Below are 18,079 nucleotides of genomic sequence, written 5' to 3'. Positions count from 1 at the left end.
GACTCCTACGGGGACTTAGGCTCCATCCACCATTCAGAGAGAATAAATACACTTAACTCCCAGTAAAATTAGGATGAACATGCACACTGAGACCCATTCATAATAATGATCTTTGCCGACTACATTAAGTAACATAACTATTACACATTACCAATGGACAATGACCCTCGCGAGGCTCAGCCATGTATGCCTCAAGTCCTCGCTAACACACAGTTTTGCACACAATTACGATAAAGGTTTGCCTTGACAAATTGTGCCCAATTCAAAGCTACGGGTCCCATTCTATACTAATTCCCCCTCTCTCTGCATGGTAGCGCTCTCTAATAACTAGCAACACAGGCCAGAACAGATTATTCCATTTTAATGAGTCCAATAATGACTGCTCAGACCTCATAAAGCTGACTACATTAGGTCGACAACTGCAAACACAGGGGGAGACGGAGAACGAACAGTGGCTGTGTTTGTATTCATGGTGTGTTGTGTGCTGGTTGTTGTTCAAGGAAATGCATCTGAGAAGCATTGTGAGGCCAAGACCAAGGCCAAGCCAGCACAGAAATCGCCCCACCCCTCTGCTACCAAGAGATCTACCTGTTCAAACTTTGTGAGCAGCTCTTGCAGGCTGAAGTTCAAGCCGATCATGTTGGAGTTTGTGAGCCGGCTCCTCCCACTCCCTTCGGTACCTACATCCTCTCTGAGGTCATACAGGTCAAATCGCAGTGAAGAGTCAGGGCGGGCAGGGAAGTCCTCCAGTGGTTACGGTCAAAACCAACAGAGTCAAGGTAAGGGCTCAAGTCAGTGGTAAATCCGCTGTTTGAAAAACAGTCAACTCCAGGAATCAAACTGCAGCGAGACTCGGGTCCGGCAAGAGGTTCAAACACAAGAGGGTCAAAACCAGGTTGTGTTCCCAAAACAGGCGCTGTACACACCTCACACAACCCTCGGCAGCACTCATACATGTGTGCCAGCGTGTGCGCTCGCCCAATCCCACCACATGTTCGTAGCATCCTCTTTGAAAACGCAGCCAGGCTGAGGGAGGTGATGGCTAGCCCGCGGACATGCTTCAGAGCCGGGGTTGGGATTAACAGGACGGTGGATGCCGCTGGAGGTCTGACAAACCAGAGGCTGGAGGCTGACAGTGGACTTCCTTAGGCCAGGAATGGAACACTGAAGCTGGCGAGGAAATCCAAAAAATCTTGGGTGGAGGTCTGGAAAGCGGAGATAACGGTTCCAGTCTTGAGGGACGGCAGGCTGATGTAAACTGCTGAGGGGCAGAGGACGAGTTTGGCTCTCTCCTTCAACTTTTTTCGCTTCTCTTTACTTCCCTTGGTCCACTTCCCCCTCTGGGCATGAAGGAAGCTGTTTACACGATGTCCAGCAGCTCAACGCAGGGTAGGGCCGCAGCGTTTGTTCTCAATTACCCAGATAAAAAGCACTTTGTCCTTGCCAGTCACTCAAACATGCACATTTAGAGGAGAGACGGCAGCACAAAGAGGCACATGGTTTGCCCTCTTACTCCCCTCTGAGCAAAGGTACCACACAGACTGAATGAAACAGAGTCACCCTCGTCTTTACCCTGCTCCCATCCCCCTGGATCTCCATTCCTGGCCTGGTCTCGCTTTCTCACACCCTGCTAATCACTGCCATGACTGGGCCACTTAGTCAAAGAATGCATCCTTTTTCTGGAGCTCCAGGCCACATGTTCACCGAGAGCCGCTTTTAAGGCTTGGTGTCACAATCCTGGGCACGGAGTATGGCTCGCTGGCCTCTTCGTGCTGGACCTCCACCGATTAGCTCCTTTCCTCGAGAGGGTAAAAGAGGAGAAGCTGATCTGTTTGTCTTCCCATCCCTTCCTCTCTCTCACTGGGACGTCGAAACTTTGTTGAAAGTTATGTCTTTATTGGTCTTTTTAGGTTTTCGTTCCCTGCAGTCATACAAACTCCCAGACTGGTATCCCCATCCCTCTCTCTTCCTCTGCTGCTCTTGTTCTCTCTGGCCACTGGCTCCACTCTTTCACACAGCTGTTTATTATTTTAATCAGTATCCTCCCTTTCCCCTCCTCTCTCTACCTCTCTCGCTCTCACTCTCTCTCTCCCTCTCCTCTCACTAAAGTTGAGACACACACCCACTTCCTGAGGCCTGCACAAGCAGAGAGAAAAAAGAGAGAAAGAGTAAAATAGGATGAGGAGACTGGCAGTGAGAAGAGGTGCGGAGAAAAGAGGGGATTTTAGATAGTATTGAGTCGAAAAATAATGAGCGGTATTTAGTAAAATGAACAGAAAGAATGGCTCAAATGGAAGGGCTAAGAGTGAGGAGGCGGACGCAGACCAAGAGCTACATGACAAAAAGAGAAGAATAGAAAGAGAAAGGATGGTTTGAAAGAAGGGAAATGAGGGCAAAGGGCCAACTATGCAGAGCTTCACCAGTGGAACTTTCTACCTGTGTAGCTTAAGAGAGATGAAAACATGTGGCTCTCATGTGAAGAGAGCAAAAAGGGAAAGTGGTGGGAGGTTTGGGGGCAGGGCAGGACAGGGCAGGCATAATCTGCTCCACAGAGAACATTTCCCCTGCATTTTAATCGATGAAAAACATTTTTCCCTGGAAATTTAACTCTGAAACTCAACTCCAGGAACTATTGCATGAAGCACGGTTACAGTTCAGACCCTACATCCTGAATTCCTTCGGCCTGCAGAGGACTGCATGAGATGAGCCCTGAAATACCTACGAAAGAACAAAGAGGAAATGCTTTGAAGTCTATAAATGGGGGGTTACAACATGTTTGGAGAGGCTTGTGGTCTTTCGAGCTGTGTTAAAGGGGTTCAAACATCAAAATGAATTCCATATATTAAATCTGTGTGTGTGTTAGTGTTTGTGTGTGTCTATGTGACTTTGTGCAGGAGTGTGTGTGTGTGTGTATAAACTGTTAGCATTGTGAACAGAAGGTTAGACATGTGGTGTGCATCAAAGACACACACATCAGGTGGCTGTCAAGTGAGGGGGGAAAAAAACAACAATAAAATGTTGCATATTCATGGGCAAAAGACTTTGAAGTGTGCTTACTTAATTGCAAAATATTTACATTAGCCATTAAACTGCATTTTTGATGTATGCCGACACAAATATGGGCTGTTTCACTGCTTTCTAGCGAGGCAAGTAAAATTAACTAGTTGCAAGCGCAACAAATTCAACAAGAAGTGGAAACTTAAAATGAAACAGCCTTTGGGGTCCTCTGGTTATTTTTTTTCCCTTTCGGGGTGAAATGTGTTGGACAATTTAGGCTTGCTGAGTGGCTGATGCCCCAACTGGTTGCAAATGACTCCAAGACTGTCATGCACAAAAACAGACCCTTATTAAGAACACAAACATGCACACACAGTACGGAGGGGGGTGGTGGTTAATGTTAGGCTACATTACTGAAGCTAAGCGGATTAGGACCATTACAGGGGTAAGAATGTAGCGCTTCTAACCCCTAAGGCACAAAGAGTAGAAGATAGGAAAAAAGAGAAGGAGTTTACTGAATAAGAAGAGAGAAACACTGACGAGAACACAGGAGCAAGATGCAAGGGGACAGAATGAGGTGAAAATAACAAGCAACATGTATGAGTGAGAAAGAGAGGAAATAGACTCAGAGCACTGAAGAAAATATACTGGGAAATGGAGGAGCAGGAGGAAGCAGAAAGGAGAGAGATGGGAATAAAGACAGAAAAAAAGGCAATAGGGAGAGGTGGTGTTGGTGTGAGAATTATGGTGCAGATGTCAGAGACACTAGCACCATAAGTGTGTACTGGAGAGGAATAAGTGAGGCAAAGAGAAGGAAGGGAAAAGAGAAAGGAGAAGGGAGAGCAAACTTGCGGCATGGGAATATCAAGAATTTTTAACTCATGATAACAGAGAGGCAGAGAAACACTCCTCGATTAATTCTGCGGTTGTGTACAATTTTGCAAGAGATGATACATCACATTATGTAAAGGGCAACTCAAACAAGAGAGCATGAACGAAGCATGAATGAAACATGAAAAAAAAAAAAAGCATGAATGAAACATGAACAAAACACAAACCAAGCGTTCTCGCCGGAGTAGTTCGCTCACATCACCTGCTCGCGCTTTCCACTCCATGAGGCTGAGGTCATGTATTTTGTCAGTTTACATTCTGTTGCAGCATGGTGAGCTCAGTATCGCGATGCCGGTGATGGAATGATTTTTGCTTTGCTGCACTTTGTTGTGCAAAATTGGTTTCTTTGAAGAAGAATGTGCTGATCCACAAGCCTAGGTAAGTCTTCAGGATTTTTTCCAGCTATGCTTTGATCACTGGATGTTAAACCACCAAAACAAAGTGAACTGACAAAAATGATTACTTTGACTCAAAATTCCAACTGCGAAAATCTCTGACAAATAACCCAATTGCAGGTGATAATGTAGCTGTGTGAGAGAAAATTACAGAAAAGTGAGAGGCAGAGTCAACTGTAGGTTGCCCCTTTTTTGATTATGTCAATGCACTATGAAGAAAGGAATGAAATCGTAAAGCCTGCCCCACTCAAACACATGTAATAGCTGCAAAATCTCCTCACTATTTTTTTTAGCTTTTTATCTCATTCTGGAGAATTGCAAATGACAAAGAGCATTTCATTCTTCAACTACAGAAATAAACAGACAAGACACAAAGAGAAACACTTTGAAAACAGAGGGAAGGGAGGGCACCAAAGGAAAAAAAAAAAAAGCTTGATACATCGAATATACAATATGTGCTGTCAAACCCTCAAACAAAATCAGCTATTTTCTTATAGAAGGCCAGTTGTATCATTTACACGATTTGAAGGCTGGCAAAGGAAGAACTGTGAAGGAGTCAAAGAGCGGCTGCTAACTGAGAAGAGACGGAGGCAGAGCATTTTATCTTCCCTTTATTTTCACTATGCAAAGGAGCAGTAGAGGGTAACCTGCCTAAATAAAAGGTGGGCAAACACACAACAGCATCATTAACAACAGCATATGAACACGGGAGTGAAAAGCAAATACAACAACAAGTACACAAACACACACACACACACACACAGACCAATTACAGCAGCAGAAAATCCACCATGGTACACTGTAAAGTTCAGTAGCTACTCCCCAATGGGGTCATTACGTGTCCCCCATTCCAATCTAATGTAAAACAGCACAATGCACAGTATCAGACAGCAATCAGTGTAGCAGAGGCATTCCACCATAATTTTCAGGCTCTTATGAGGTCACTTCCACTGCTCTAGGTTATCACTAGCACACCTCTTCCTGTTAGGATGACACTGCCCTGTGAGGGAGATCAGGCCTCTGATGTGCCTATGAGTGTGTGTGTGCAATTGACATACACAGAGTGGTCTTTTTTTTTTTTTTTGCTGCCTAGATACTGTAAGCAGTACCACAAAACTGTCACACTGTGGAACAAATGTTGCTCCAGTGAGAAGTACTAAATGAATCTATACTATTTAATGTAATTAAATGTGCAAATGTGCTGTGGTAGTGGTTTACGCTTACAGAATGAGGCCATTACTTGTTACTTGTTTTACTCCATCCGCAGTCAATCATCTACACATGCATTCTCTTTGTGAATATGAGCACAACAGGATGAGCAGCCGTCGCAGTAAGATCCTGCATGTGCTTTGTTTTTGTCAACACAAGGTTAGAATCGTTCCCCATCTGATTGATATTTAGGGGGTGGTGCGTGGACAGTGATGGTTCGACAGACGCATAAAGCAGCACTGACAAAATGGTTTTCTTCAGACGCGTGCACAGCCGGCAGCTATTGTGCATCCAGCATCTCTTAGGAATAGATTTAGCATGTTGCAAAGCCATCTTGCACAACATAAATAATATAAAGCACATTAACTGTCAATATTTGAAGGACTGAATTAAGTATTGGAAAAAAAATATATATGCGATTCAGACATTCCATTTGAGCTACAGTCTCATAGCTCAAAGCTCAAACTACAAGGATGACATGTTTACATCAGCAAAGTATGTCCACGAGCCTGGTAGCGCTTTTATAAATCTAGCTCCTGTCTTATAAATCTAAACTGTGTGTACGTCAGCGCACATCAATATAGCGTAATGCAATTAGGGCTGGGCGATATGGACAAAATCAAATATCACAATATTTTTGAGTGAATACCCTAATATGAAGACTGTGGCCATATTAAAAGGATGACTATGGTGCTTTTACAAAATGTGTACACTATGAAGTTTTTGATGAACAGTAATTAGTAATGTGGATCTGATGAGCAAGCAGGTAAAGGCAAATGAAAAAAAAACCCTTGAGTATGCTATTAGGTTCAGAAAACTGAATCCCTTTACTGTAATGCAGCCTTTAAAATGTATGAAAGTAATGTAGGAAAATGCAACACTTCACTGCCACATCACAATATTGCAATATTCAAAATGATGATATCTAGTCTTAGATCACAATACTGATATATCAAGATTGACCAGCCCTAGATACAATGCATGCAATGCAAAAACAACTCTAAAAACAGCAACGAAAAGCAAACAAACAAAACATTTGTAAAGACAGTGATGCCAACATGAGAGAAAGAACAATGTCAAATGATTAAAAAAAAAAAAAACCCCTGAACCTTTGAGCCATTCAGAAGCCTGGGAAGAAAAGACATCTAGATGCAATTTTTCTGCATTTTGAACCTATATATTACTACCAACGCCTTTTGAAAGCAACCGACCGACATCAGGTAATTGACCGCTGACCTCCCCTGCTGCGACAGACTTGACGTTAGAGGAGACAATTACAGTCAAAGGTCAAAAAAGGCAGATCACTAATAACTGAGGCAGGGATCTACTAATGGACCATGAGTCACCTCCGTGGAATCATAAGCAAGAGAGGACATACTGGAATCCATACGCCAGCTCCTCAACAAGGAAATTGAAATTGATTGGGAGCGCTGTATGCTGTTGCCTGATAATCAGCTATTGATTCTGTTGGCCCTTTTGTGGTTTGCTGTGTAGCTACATGCCACCTGGGAGATGACCTTAAGACGGAGGTACAACACTGTGGTGCTAATGATGCTCAAATGCTAATCCTTGTGTTCAACATGAAAACAGAGGCCTATGGGGTTTTGTGCTCAGGTGGCAAGACTGTGTGCAGAGGTGTAGACTCGCCCTCCTGCTGCCACATCCAGTCTTACCTGACACGGCTGTGTGATTCACCATATGCTCTTTGAGCTTTATGGTCCGTCAAGAAAACCAACATCTACAGCCTGAACACCAGAAGTGTTGGCTTAGTGCAAAAACTGAAATTGCAGTTTCCATAATGATGATATCAAACTTTCAATCCTCAGTCACTTCTTTTTATACTGAATGTCAGGCTTTTTTAAGGCCAAAGATTTCCAGTATTTTAAGTAAAAAAAAAAAAAACGACTTGCTGAATTGACTGAATTTTAAAAGTTCCTTGAGGCCTGCTGAGGGCCGTCCGAGCTCTTATCACCTTGCTCTCCACTAGTGTTCAAAGCGTCCCTCTACGCCTCCCCGCCTCGCTTTATCACTGCCTCTCTCCAGCAGGGTGTCTCTTCCACGAACCCTCCACTCCTCTCAGCTATTTGAAGTGCTCTGCCTCCTGGGGACCGCAGATCTTGGCCCTGGTGGGTGGTCTGTCAGCATGAAGCCAAACAGCAGAGTAAAAAAAACCCCTGTGACACAATAGCTTCTGATGTTGCTGTCGCCTCGATCATGGGCCAGTGCGCTGGGAATACAATGACCACGTGACTGTACCACTGCCGTGCCTGATGAGGAAGGACAGGGCATCAAAAGATCTGGCAACCGGACCAATCAGTATGTTGTGCAAATAGAGCACGGTTGCCTGTTTAAAATGACAAGATTTCAGGATTGGTGCCAGTGGTCCCTCAGACTTTTAGAGATGATGTCAAAATAACAAGCTGTCATATATCATTCTTCACACGTCACAGTTGGAGGGGAACATTAGAAACGCTGATGGCGAAGACGGAAACATTTAAACACTTACAGGGACCATCTTGTGCACACACACACACACACACACACAGAAAGATGCAGAAAAAAACACAGAGACCGCCTCAGGTGGCCCAAAGAAAATGATCAGCGTTGTCATCACAAGATACAAACAGCAGACGGCTATTGTCTGTGGGCTGGCCTGGAGCGACTCAGAGACAAGATGACAGAAAAACGGATGGATGGCAGGAGACAAAGATGAATTAGCACACGCTTAAGTGAATGACATACAGAGAGTTATAAAGCACAGAGAAAAAGGGGAAAAAATGAGAGAAGTAGCCAGGGAGAGAATATGAAGGCAAGAAACAGATGGTATCACGCAGAATAACCTCAAGAAAGCAACAAGAAAGAAGGAATGCAGGGAAAGTGGAGCGTTTAGTTACAGAGGAGTGAGGGGCTTACCCTGGGTTGTTTTCAAATGATTGGCTTTGTTGGTTTTAAGTGGGACCACATAAAATAGATAAATGAATAATATGCAGCGTGGGAAAGGGCATTTTTAACACACACACACAGCCCCACACACACATCCCCACCCCTGCCAAAAAAAACACAACTACATTCCACAGCAGTGTATGATAATAACCCCATATCCCACCTGGGAAACATGCTCTTTCTATTGGAGGGTTGGAGTTGATGTTTTGAAACGGTGCTGCAACACAGTCAAGCCGTGTATTCTTCAACAACATCACTACTACCAGCATAAGCACGTGACCACTATACCTTGAAAACTCCCGACACGAACTTGCACTGCCACATGTATGGACTCCGAGGGAAAAACTCTCTTCACTGAAACATTTTCTTCATAAATTCTTAATTCTGCCCTGTGCTTCACCCTCAACTTCAAACATCTTTGCCTTCCAGCAGCAAACTGGTTAAAAAAAAAATAAGATAACAAATGGTGACCTTAAAATCTTTGGACACCTTTAAAACCCCAGTCCTCTCATGCTGTGAAGAATAGCCTTTTGTTGAAGTTTGAGGCGATGCTGTACAGCTGTGGTATGACATTTCTCGGTGTCTCAAAGAGAGTTTATTGGGTACTCAAATTGTTCAATGGTGGAGAAGAGTTTTCCAAGTGTGCTGAAGCCTCTGAGTGCCCCTGCTGGTTGGGATCCAGCTTGAGCTGGCAGGGATTGAAATATCTGTCAGTCTCCACATCCCCCCAAATAACTGCTCCATCGATTTCACAGATAGCGCAGCTGGGATTCTGAGATGAAGTTGGAAGAAGCATTAGAGTTTCATCTCAGTGAAAAATCCATGTATAATAAGGTACCCTTTGACTGAAGATTGTTTGGATCGATGACTGCACTGCACAGTCAGTGTCTGAGTCTGCATTAAATGAATGTAATCAGCTACCAAAACAAGTAATTGGCCTATCTGGAACAAGAGGCAATAATTTGATAGTTGATGAGATTACCATGTTGTCATGACGTCTATTTCTATGACCCCACAGACCTATTCCTAAATGAGCAGTACTCACACAGTGTCAGGGTGTGTCCCGCTGACTTCCTGTCCTGCCCCTCAGGGATATTCCTCTGGGTGGGACCCACAACAGTGCTGTGGCCCAGGGGACAGATAAGGCTCTGGAGTTTCCACCACTCCCCGACCAACACAGTCATTAAGATTCCTACAGACGTCATGCAGAGATATTCAGCGCCACAGCTTCAGATTTATTTGAGCCACCAAAATAAAATTTAAAAAAAGAGACAGTTATGGAGCTATTTTAGTGTTAGTGAACATCAGCAGATACTTGACATTTTCAGAAAATGACTTATAGGACAGACTCTCTGAGGAAAAGGTAGTGTAATTCATTGGTTAAGGTTTAGTGAAGTTATAACTCAAGCTGCTAAGCGCTGTAATGAGATTCTGAGGCTTTGATCTGTCTGCCCATCTCTGTCACCCACCCATACAGCCGTGCACAAACATCCACACACGTGTCACACCTCATTCGTACAGCTCTGTTTGTTTGGGAAAGCTGCGCACTGGACATTGAGGGAGGACCAAACGGGCAAACAAGAACGCTGAAGTTTTGATTAGGGGAGAAAGAAGGGTCAAGACGAGGAGGCGGCAGTGCGGAGACTCGATTATTAAAACGCTTTCATCCTGACTAGACGATAGCTGACCGGCCTGACAGAGGAAGAGAGGCCACTGAAAAGGATAAATTGTCCATGGGAATCAAAAATAGGGTGTTGAAAGCAAACAAACCCTTGTGACATTGAGTGAATGTTCAATAAGGTATAGCTGAGATTGAGGCTAGGAAGTGAATAAGTGATACACAGGCTATATAACCTCTTTAAAAAAAAACTTTCTTAGCTGCTGCACTAAACTTTAGTTAAAAAAGTTTTTGCCAACAGCCGAATGGATTAGATTGTCTGCATCATGACAAGGCATGTGTGAAATGGAAAATTGGCCCACACTGCAACATATACCAAGAAGGCTTCCAAATTTATTGTTGTGATTATCTCAACTTCCTGGATTTATGTGGCAAAACCCAAAGAGATTCAAACAAACACGATGAATTCTTCACAAATGCTATTGGACTCATGGCTGACAGGGAGCTCAATGAAAACAAAAGCTGTCAGTGCTGAGTGAATACACAATACGGTAAGGCACTGAATGCCATTGTTGTGGATATGAGAAGGAAGAGATGACATTGACATAGTTGGAAAGTGTGTGATGAGTTCATTTTATTGCTGCACAGTTTGCTGGTTATACAGCCTGTGGTCCCTCCACACCTCGGCTTTTTTTCCCCTCCTAGCTCTCACATAAACTTTTCATCCTTTCTCTTAGTCATATTCGTCTTCCTCCACTGCTCCTGTTAACTCCAACTCCTCTTTCTCCCTCCCTTGCTGCTCCTCCTCCTATCTCCAGCTTTCAGCACCTCTATTTCATCCTACTCATCTTCTTTTTTTTTTTTCTACCTCGTCCTCCCAGTTAGTTTATTGCGCAGGGAAGACGAGCGAGCTATCTAACCTCCACAGGTCGCCCTTCTCTACAAACACACTCCCCATCACCATTACAACTGGTTGGCTTATTACTTCCTGAAATGTTTACGGTAGGAAAGTTGTGTCGACCTACAGCATGAGAGCTCTCTCTCAGGAACTGCTAAATTACTCTATCACTCACACACAACTCATCGCCTGGGCATTTGTGACTTAATTTGTCCCCCTCCTGTTCCTATCTATCTTCTTTTGAAATCCCTCTTCACTTCATTTCTCTCCCCCTTTCTCTCTCTCTCTCCCCCTCTCTCTCTCTGTGACTATCTCTTACCATTCAAGTCTCACTGCCATTTCAGAGCATACGCTGAAACCCATTTGCTATACTTGAGTGGAACGTATCCTTTTGCGGCATGTAATCTACATCACCCTGATATCCAATGTACCAATCAGATTTAAACTAGATTTGACTCAGTGTGGTCACAGCAGGGGAGCAGATTGTTACCCTTGTCTAAACAGCTTCATCTCTCATGCACATGCTTGGAGTTTCATATTCCAGTCTCCCACTGTGAATCCATTTCGAGCTTTGATGAAAGTCATCAGTGCACACCACTACTCTACTCCCCGAAGACATGTTTCCAAGACACAACAACTTATTGCATGATGTAGACTCTGAGGCTCAATTTTCTTTCCTATACACGAGCACTGAGCTTATATACCTGTTTATATTCTGTTGGGCATAAAGTGAAAATAAGAAAATTGAATGGAGACTGCGAATCTCTTGGTCCCTACGGTTTCTGTCAGTGCTATTTATCTCCAGAGATACAAGTCCCTATCAGAGGCAAAAGTAATGTTCTCTTCTTGTCCTCACATAACCCCTATCCTGAGATGAGTAACCACTGCCCCTTCTCTTCTCTCTCAGTAGCATAGTTCGTGGCTGTCTCCCATTGACTGTCAAAGAGACACCACACATAGGGGAATAACAGCTCCCAACTAATATATTGTGCCTGTATGACCTGATGACTCTTCTCTCAGGGATCTGATCTAACTCTCTGATTGTGAACTCCGAGGACAGGACGGCACACGCTCTGCTCGACTTGCCTGTGCTGCTGCTCCCTCCAGAGGAGGAATCAAGAGCACTTGAAAGGGCTTTTTCACTTTGGTGGAACATTTTAACTTTTCAGCATGCACACCTCCACACCTGAAGTTTTAAGAGCAGTCAACCCCCAACACGTTCTGCCCTGGAGATCTCATGTCACCAGTGATATTCAGGATTTTTCCTGGGTCTCAACATCATTAATTGCCAGGGAACAAAACTGCAACTCTACTTGTATGCTTTTTTTCTTCTCTTTTACACTTGGTATCCAAAAGCATGAAAGCGATGTCGAGCATGTCCCCTGAGAAGGTCAGAGCTGAATAAAGTTAACAGTATAGCTTCATATTATTCAGCTGATATTCTGTGGTGATGTAGTGCCGGTGTTACAGCAACGGGGACTTCAGGCAGAGATATTTGTGTCTCCTGTTGATATGCTTTGTCACTTCACAAAACCTTTTACATTTAGTCCAAGTAATTATTCAGTGTACTAATTAGCTACAAAATTGGCTCCTTATATAACATGTTCCTTCCACTAATGAGATGTGTTCTGTCAGACACTAACTAAGGTGCAAAGTGACTTATGAAGACTCATTTAGCTTGAGGAACTGCTAACATTATTTAGGTGTCATGCCTGATCCTCTCATCAACGAGCCATGGAGAGCGCTCAGTGACTGTGGGCCTTCACGGGTCGCCAGGGGTCATTCAGATGATTGACATAATCGGTCCAAAAGAGGGCGGGACAAAAACAGGTAACTTGAACCTGACATCTAATCACCGCTTGGTGCTCATCAACTCATCAGAGGAACAGCACTTGGCACGACAAAGCACTAGCACAAAAACAGCATCATGCTCATGATGTTAACCGGTCAGCCATGGTATAGGAACATGCAATCCTAATCTGTGAAGGGATCAAGTGATTGTCTTGCCCACGTTTGAGCAAGATTATTCAAGAGTAATCTCAATGCATTCTCATTCTGGTAGAAAATTTCACCGCTTTATGTAACAGCCTACATAGCAGCAAAACACTAGTGCAGTGGTTCTCACTTTTTTGGTTCTACCTTTTTGCTGTCAAGGACCCCCAATTTGTACACATCAGGCCGTAGACCCGTATTGCAAAAAGTCAAATCTTACCACGATTATTTGTCTTATTTCAAGTAAAAATGTCTTATTTCTAGTCAAAATATCTCATTACACTTAAAATAAGACATGATCAGCTCAGAAATAACTTGTCTTTAGACAATTTTCACTTGTTTCAAGTGAAAATTTACTTGAAACAAGTTAAAATTTGCTAGAAACAAGAAACATATTCTGCCAATGGAACAAGCAAATTTTTACTTGTTCACTTGTGTCACAAGTAAAAATTTAGATATTTTGACTAGAAATAAGACATTTTTACTTGAAATAAGACAAATACTCTTGGTAAGATTTTGACTTTTTGCAGTGAAGATGTAGCAAAAGGGATTCCCATCTGATAATATTTAGCTGTTCCACAACTGTCTATACTGTAGATTGGCAGATTAACTAAACCTATGAAGAGGACAGTCGTTCTTATACATTTTGTCATTGGGATAAGTTCTAGTCAATGAAATCATAGTGAAATCAAAATATTTCCCACTTTTCGGGTTGCTGCACTCGTGTGTATGGTGTCATTCTTTTCTGTAAAATAACCACCCAACACACACACACACACAGTTTATCATGGGGTGATGGGACAGTCAGTGTCATCAGTTTTCATGATAAAACTCCATCATTCTCCATCATGTGGGGAGAGAGACACTCTAAGGTCCTGAGGACAAATGAAGATAAAGATACCCATTTAACAGACGACAGATCGACACAACAGCATGATATATGACAGGCAACATGAATATGGTGAATATATGAATGCATTAATATCCCTCCCAACACACACAGAGTTGTGCTGCAGAATTCATTTCGTTCTGAGGGAAAAATCATTACCTGAAGCCTAGTGTTGAAGTCACAAGGAAATGGCATTTTGATGGTGTCTTGCTTGAGTAATTGTTCATATTCCGGATTGAAACAGGATGCTTGGGGGCGAGACCAAACACATGGCGAAACTGTTCAAAACTGCTCCCAAGTTAAAAACAGCTTTGGGTATAAAGTTGAGCTCTCAATTCCATATTTTTCAAAAATGAAGATATGGTCTCAGGAAAAGCATGCATGGTTTTCAGGTGTGATGATCCAAAAAGGCACTGCCATACCAAGATGCCACTTTTGTCACTTTGGTGAAGCTGAAGGGTTTTCTAAAACGTTATGTGTGGGAAGATACTGCTCAAAAATCTGTGACGGTAGTTGTAATTTTCATGACGCGTACTTGTACGCAATGAAATAACCACAAAACATGAATCGATTGCAAGGAAGTTAAAACGAATGGGATTTGGGTTTTAGATAATAGAAAATTAATATGCTGTACATTTCTTTGGCATTTGTTGGTTGAATATGTGTATGCAGTTACATGTAAAATTACCTAACATTATAACATCATCTTTTTTTAATCTATTCTGTTACTTAAATTACTGATCCCATCAAATCCTCTATTATGTAGACGATCCAGTCAAGTATTATTCTGTTAACTGAGCTGAACATCTCATTTTAGAAGAAAATCACTCTTACACAGTGAAGTGACCCCCTAAAAGGCTCACCTCAAGGTTTTCTATATGCAGTAAACTCACTCAGCCTAACGCTGGAAATCAGGGCAAGCGCAATAAGCTTCCAATCAAATCAAATTCTTGAGAAGAGGACATGCTTTGAACTCACACTTAGTGCACTAGGGGGATATTCAAATGAATCAGAGAAGGATAGGAGAGGAAGGGACAGAGAAGTAAGGATCGGGGGGAGAGAGCGTGTGTGTGTGTGGTCTCAAAGAGCTGACATTTTCTCTTTTCCTTGGAGGGGAGTCTTTTTGGGCCTGTGCAAAAACGGACGCATCGTTTCCCCTCAAAATGCATTAAAAGCGCCAATCCAGTTTGATCTGTCTGCACTTTTTCCTCTCACTCTCTCCTCCTGGATGATCAAACAAAAGCAACGCTGTCGAGAGAGGTGTCGTAAGAGGAGTCAGACACTTTGGAGAGAAGAAAACTCAATTAGTCTAATTAGATGGAGACACAAAGTGCAGAAAAGGCGAGACGGAGTTAGGGAGAGAGAGAGAGAGATGCGCTGGATGAAAAAACAAGGTGTGTATTTGTGTGCTTATGCGAGCACGGCACTTAAACCCAGTGCTGTGGGATATGTGTGCTACCTAAAGGAAGCTCATGAACAAACAACAGCTGCTTCATCACCGAGGAGCAGGAGCACGAGAAGTGGGAGGAAAAGAAGAGAGGAGGAGTGGAGGAAAGGAGTAGTGCTTCTGTTCTTCTGGGCCTCTGCGGCGTCTGCCAAGGCTCAGTACCTCTAATGTGGATGAGAGGGGAAGGTAGGGCAAGAACAGTGGCAAAAACGCAGACTGGGCCAGCCCCGTAGAGGCTAAGCCACACGTTTCTGAAACAGCACTGACGGAGACACACATATTATGTAAGCGTCCCTCTCTATCTAAAAGACACAGACGGATGGAAATATACATGTTCTGTCTAGTGAAACCTCCCCCTCCTCCTGCACGCCTGGGAGGTCTGTGCAAATCACGCTGTGTCATAAGATGAGACAATGACATGACAAAGTGAGAGCGGCCATGTGACATTTGAATTGACAAGAGAATAAAGAATTAGTCAGTGTTACTGTCACAAGTGTACAGCGTCGCAGACAAAGGGATTTGGTAATGCAATACATGACCAAATAGATAGACAGAGATAGAGACAGATAGAGAAAAGACGGAAAATGCATCTGACATCTCCATCTAGAATTACTTTTGTTTTTCTACCAGACACGGACTGGAATAAAGAAACGGTCTTGAAAATTAGATCCACACTGGCCAACAGATAACAGCACTGACCATCCTGCTTTTCACATAATTGAACAATGCAGAACAATGCATTATTAGGTATATAGCCTACAGTATTTTTCAATGAAGTTTTTTTTAAAAGAAATTTGGGTTCTATATATAGGGTTATTTATTATAAATTCAAAATACAATAAAAAAAAAAAAAACATACTTTTACCATCAGTTAATGTTCTCAGCCCATAAATGTCCCATCTCTGCAATTTGGGGATCACAGAAAAATCTGATTTTCCCTGACATATTCACCCCCTTGATACTGATACTAATTGATAACCCATGTTCCACGAATAATTTCCACAAAAACAACTGAAAGCAGTGTAATATCTGAACGGACAGACAGACAGATAATTGTCTTTTATGGAAAATTCTTACTCCTCACATTAAAAGAAAAAAAACAACAACATAAAAAACAGAGGACACACCACCACAATACAGACACAAAAATCCCCAAATGACAAGATGAGCATGTCAGAAGGTTGTTCAAGAGAAATATGGCAGCGGGTGCAAAGCTTTTGGCAAAGCTCTTTTGCATTTGAGGGACTAGTATCTGTTGCCAGAAGGGAGCAGAGTGAAGAGATTATTAAATGCATGGTTGATGTCATGAGCTGTTGTGTTTCCTTTGCAGGGAATATGGCATTGCTGTTGTGGCAGGATAGGCTGAGTGTTGGTAGTCCAATGATCTTGCATGCATTGTGTGTGATCCTTGATGGTTTGTTCTTGCCTGTGATGCTTGGGGGGTATCATGATACCAGAATTGCAACATTAGTGAAACTGCACAATCCTTGCTATCTGATTCAAAACAAAAAATCAATTCAGTATAAACTTTGCATAAACATATGTAAACAGCAACAGTTATGTGTTACAAGTATTTAAACATACAGGCTTACAGGCTTACATTAGAATAAGAACACTCAGCTAGAGAGTGAGGGATTAAGTTGCATCTAGATTACTGACACTAAAAACACAAAATTTCGATGTTGACTTGGTGCCTAAGTATCCATTCTTGTCCCAAGTGCTAGCACTGTGCAGAGGCAGATGGCACTTTACACGAGAGGAGGCTCAAGTTGAGTTGGAGAGGAGCTGTAGGTTCGCTCTGAATAAGAACCTTGACTTTCCTAATTACTGAAAGCCTCTGCTGACGGCATTTATGAATATCTGATGCGCTGGGTGAGGCTGCGATTGCTGTCCAGTGTAATGCCAGAGTGCCCCGGAGCCTCGACCTGCTTCGCTGCCTCACCATTAATAATAATTAGGGAACCGGCGCTATCTGTGGCCGGGTTAATGAGAAATTCCTCAGTTTTAGGGACATTCGGTTCACGCTGCACCATGAGTTAAGACAATCAGTCTGTCATCGTCAGCTCACAGTATGAAAGGTAGAACATATAAGAACAAGGTAGAATATATAAGAGCAAAGCTACAAACACATCTGTATTTGAAGTTCACGACAGAACTGCAACAAAAACTCTTTTCCTATCAGTGTTGCTCGACTCACCGCCTCCCGCTACTCCAGATGGCCGATCCGCCCCTGCTTGCCACCCAACCAGTGCCAGCAAATTTCTTTTCAGTGGGTAAGGTGGGATGAACATGTTTTGTATTCACCCATTACTCATCACTTAGGCTCCTGTTCTTGGTCAATTTCCCAGAAGCGGGGAACACTTACAATCCACTAATAGATGCACCAGCAGGCACATGGTACTTTTAGGTCGTTACTGTGTCTGAACTCCATATTGATTTTGTGTTATTATAGGCCCTTCAAAAAGCTTCAAAGTGTTGAGAAAAAGCACACTTAAAGCTTGGGAACACTTACAAAAAGCCTACTTCACTGTCACCGCTGAAGTCACATCGCAAAATTCAAGGTTACACAACATTTTTGATCATCAGCAACCATCAACAAAGAATAGCGAGCCTTTCAAACTCTCTTTAATGACTGACAATGACAACTCTTAATTTCTCACTGTCACCACTCAGCATGTGAGCGTATACAATGAGAAAGCAGGCACACTTAACTGTCACTACTACACACAAAATTGATTAGATGGAGACAATTGTTGACAAACTTTTGAACAATTTCTCATTAAGTTGTTTCAACTATATT

General features: G+C 42.8%; 1 protein-coding gene across 7 annotated transcripts in view; it reads right to left on the bottom strand.

Moving 5' to 3' along the window:
• The window catches only part of utrn (utrophin), a 217,804-nt gene that overhangs the window by 87,199 nt on the left and 112,526 nt on the right, over positions 1–18,079 (bottom strand). Inside the window, exon 1 of one of the 7 annotated variants that reach the window (XM_030047490.1) lies at positions 589–1,818. The exons of the other annotated variants lie outside the window; for them this stretch is intronic. Coding sequence (XP_029903350.1) covers positions 589–639 — 51 coding nt within the window. The 5' untranslated portion in view covers positions 640–1,818. Of the gene's footprint in view, positions 1–588; positions 1,819–18,079 lie in introns of those variants that run through there. 7 annotated transcript variants of the gene reach the window in all.

Source organism: Myripristis murdjan, chromosome 24 (assembly GCF_902150065.1).
Source record: "Myripristis murdjan chromosome 24, fMyrMur1.1, whole genome shotgun sequence".
Lineage (NCBI taxonomy): Eukaryota > Metazoa > Chordata > Actinopteri > Holocentriformes > Holocentridae > Myripristis > Myripristis murdjan.
This window is presented reverse-complemented; position numbering and strand designations above follow the sequence as displayed.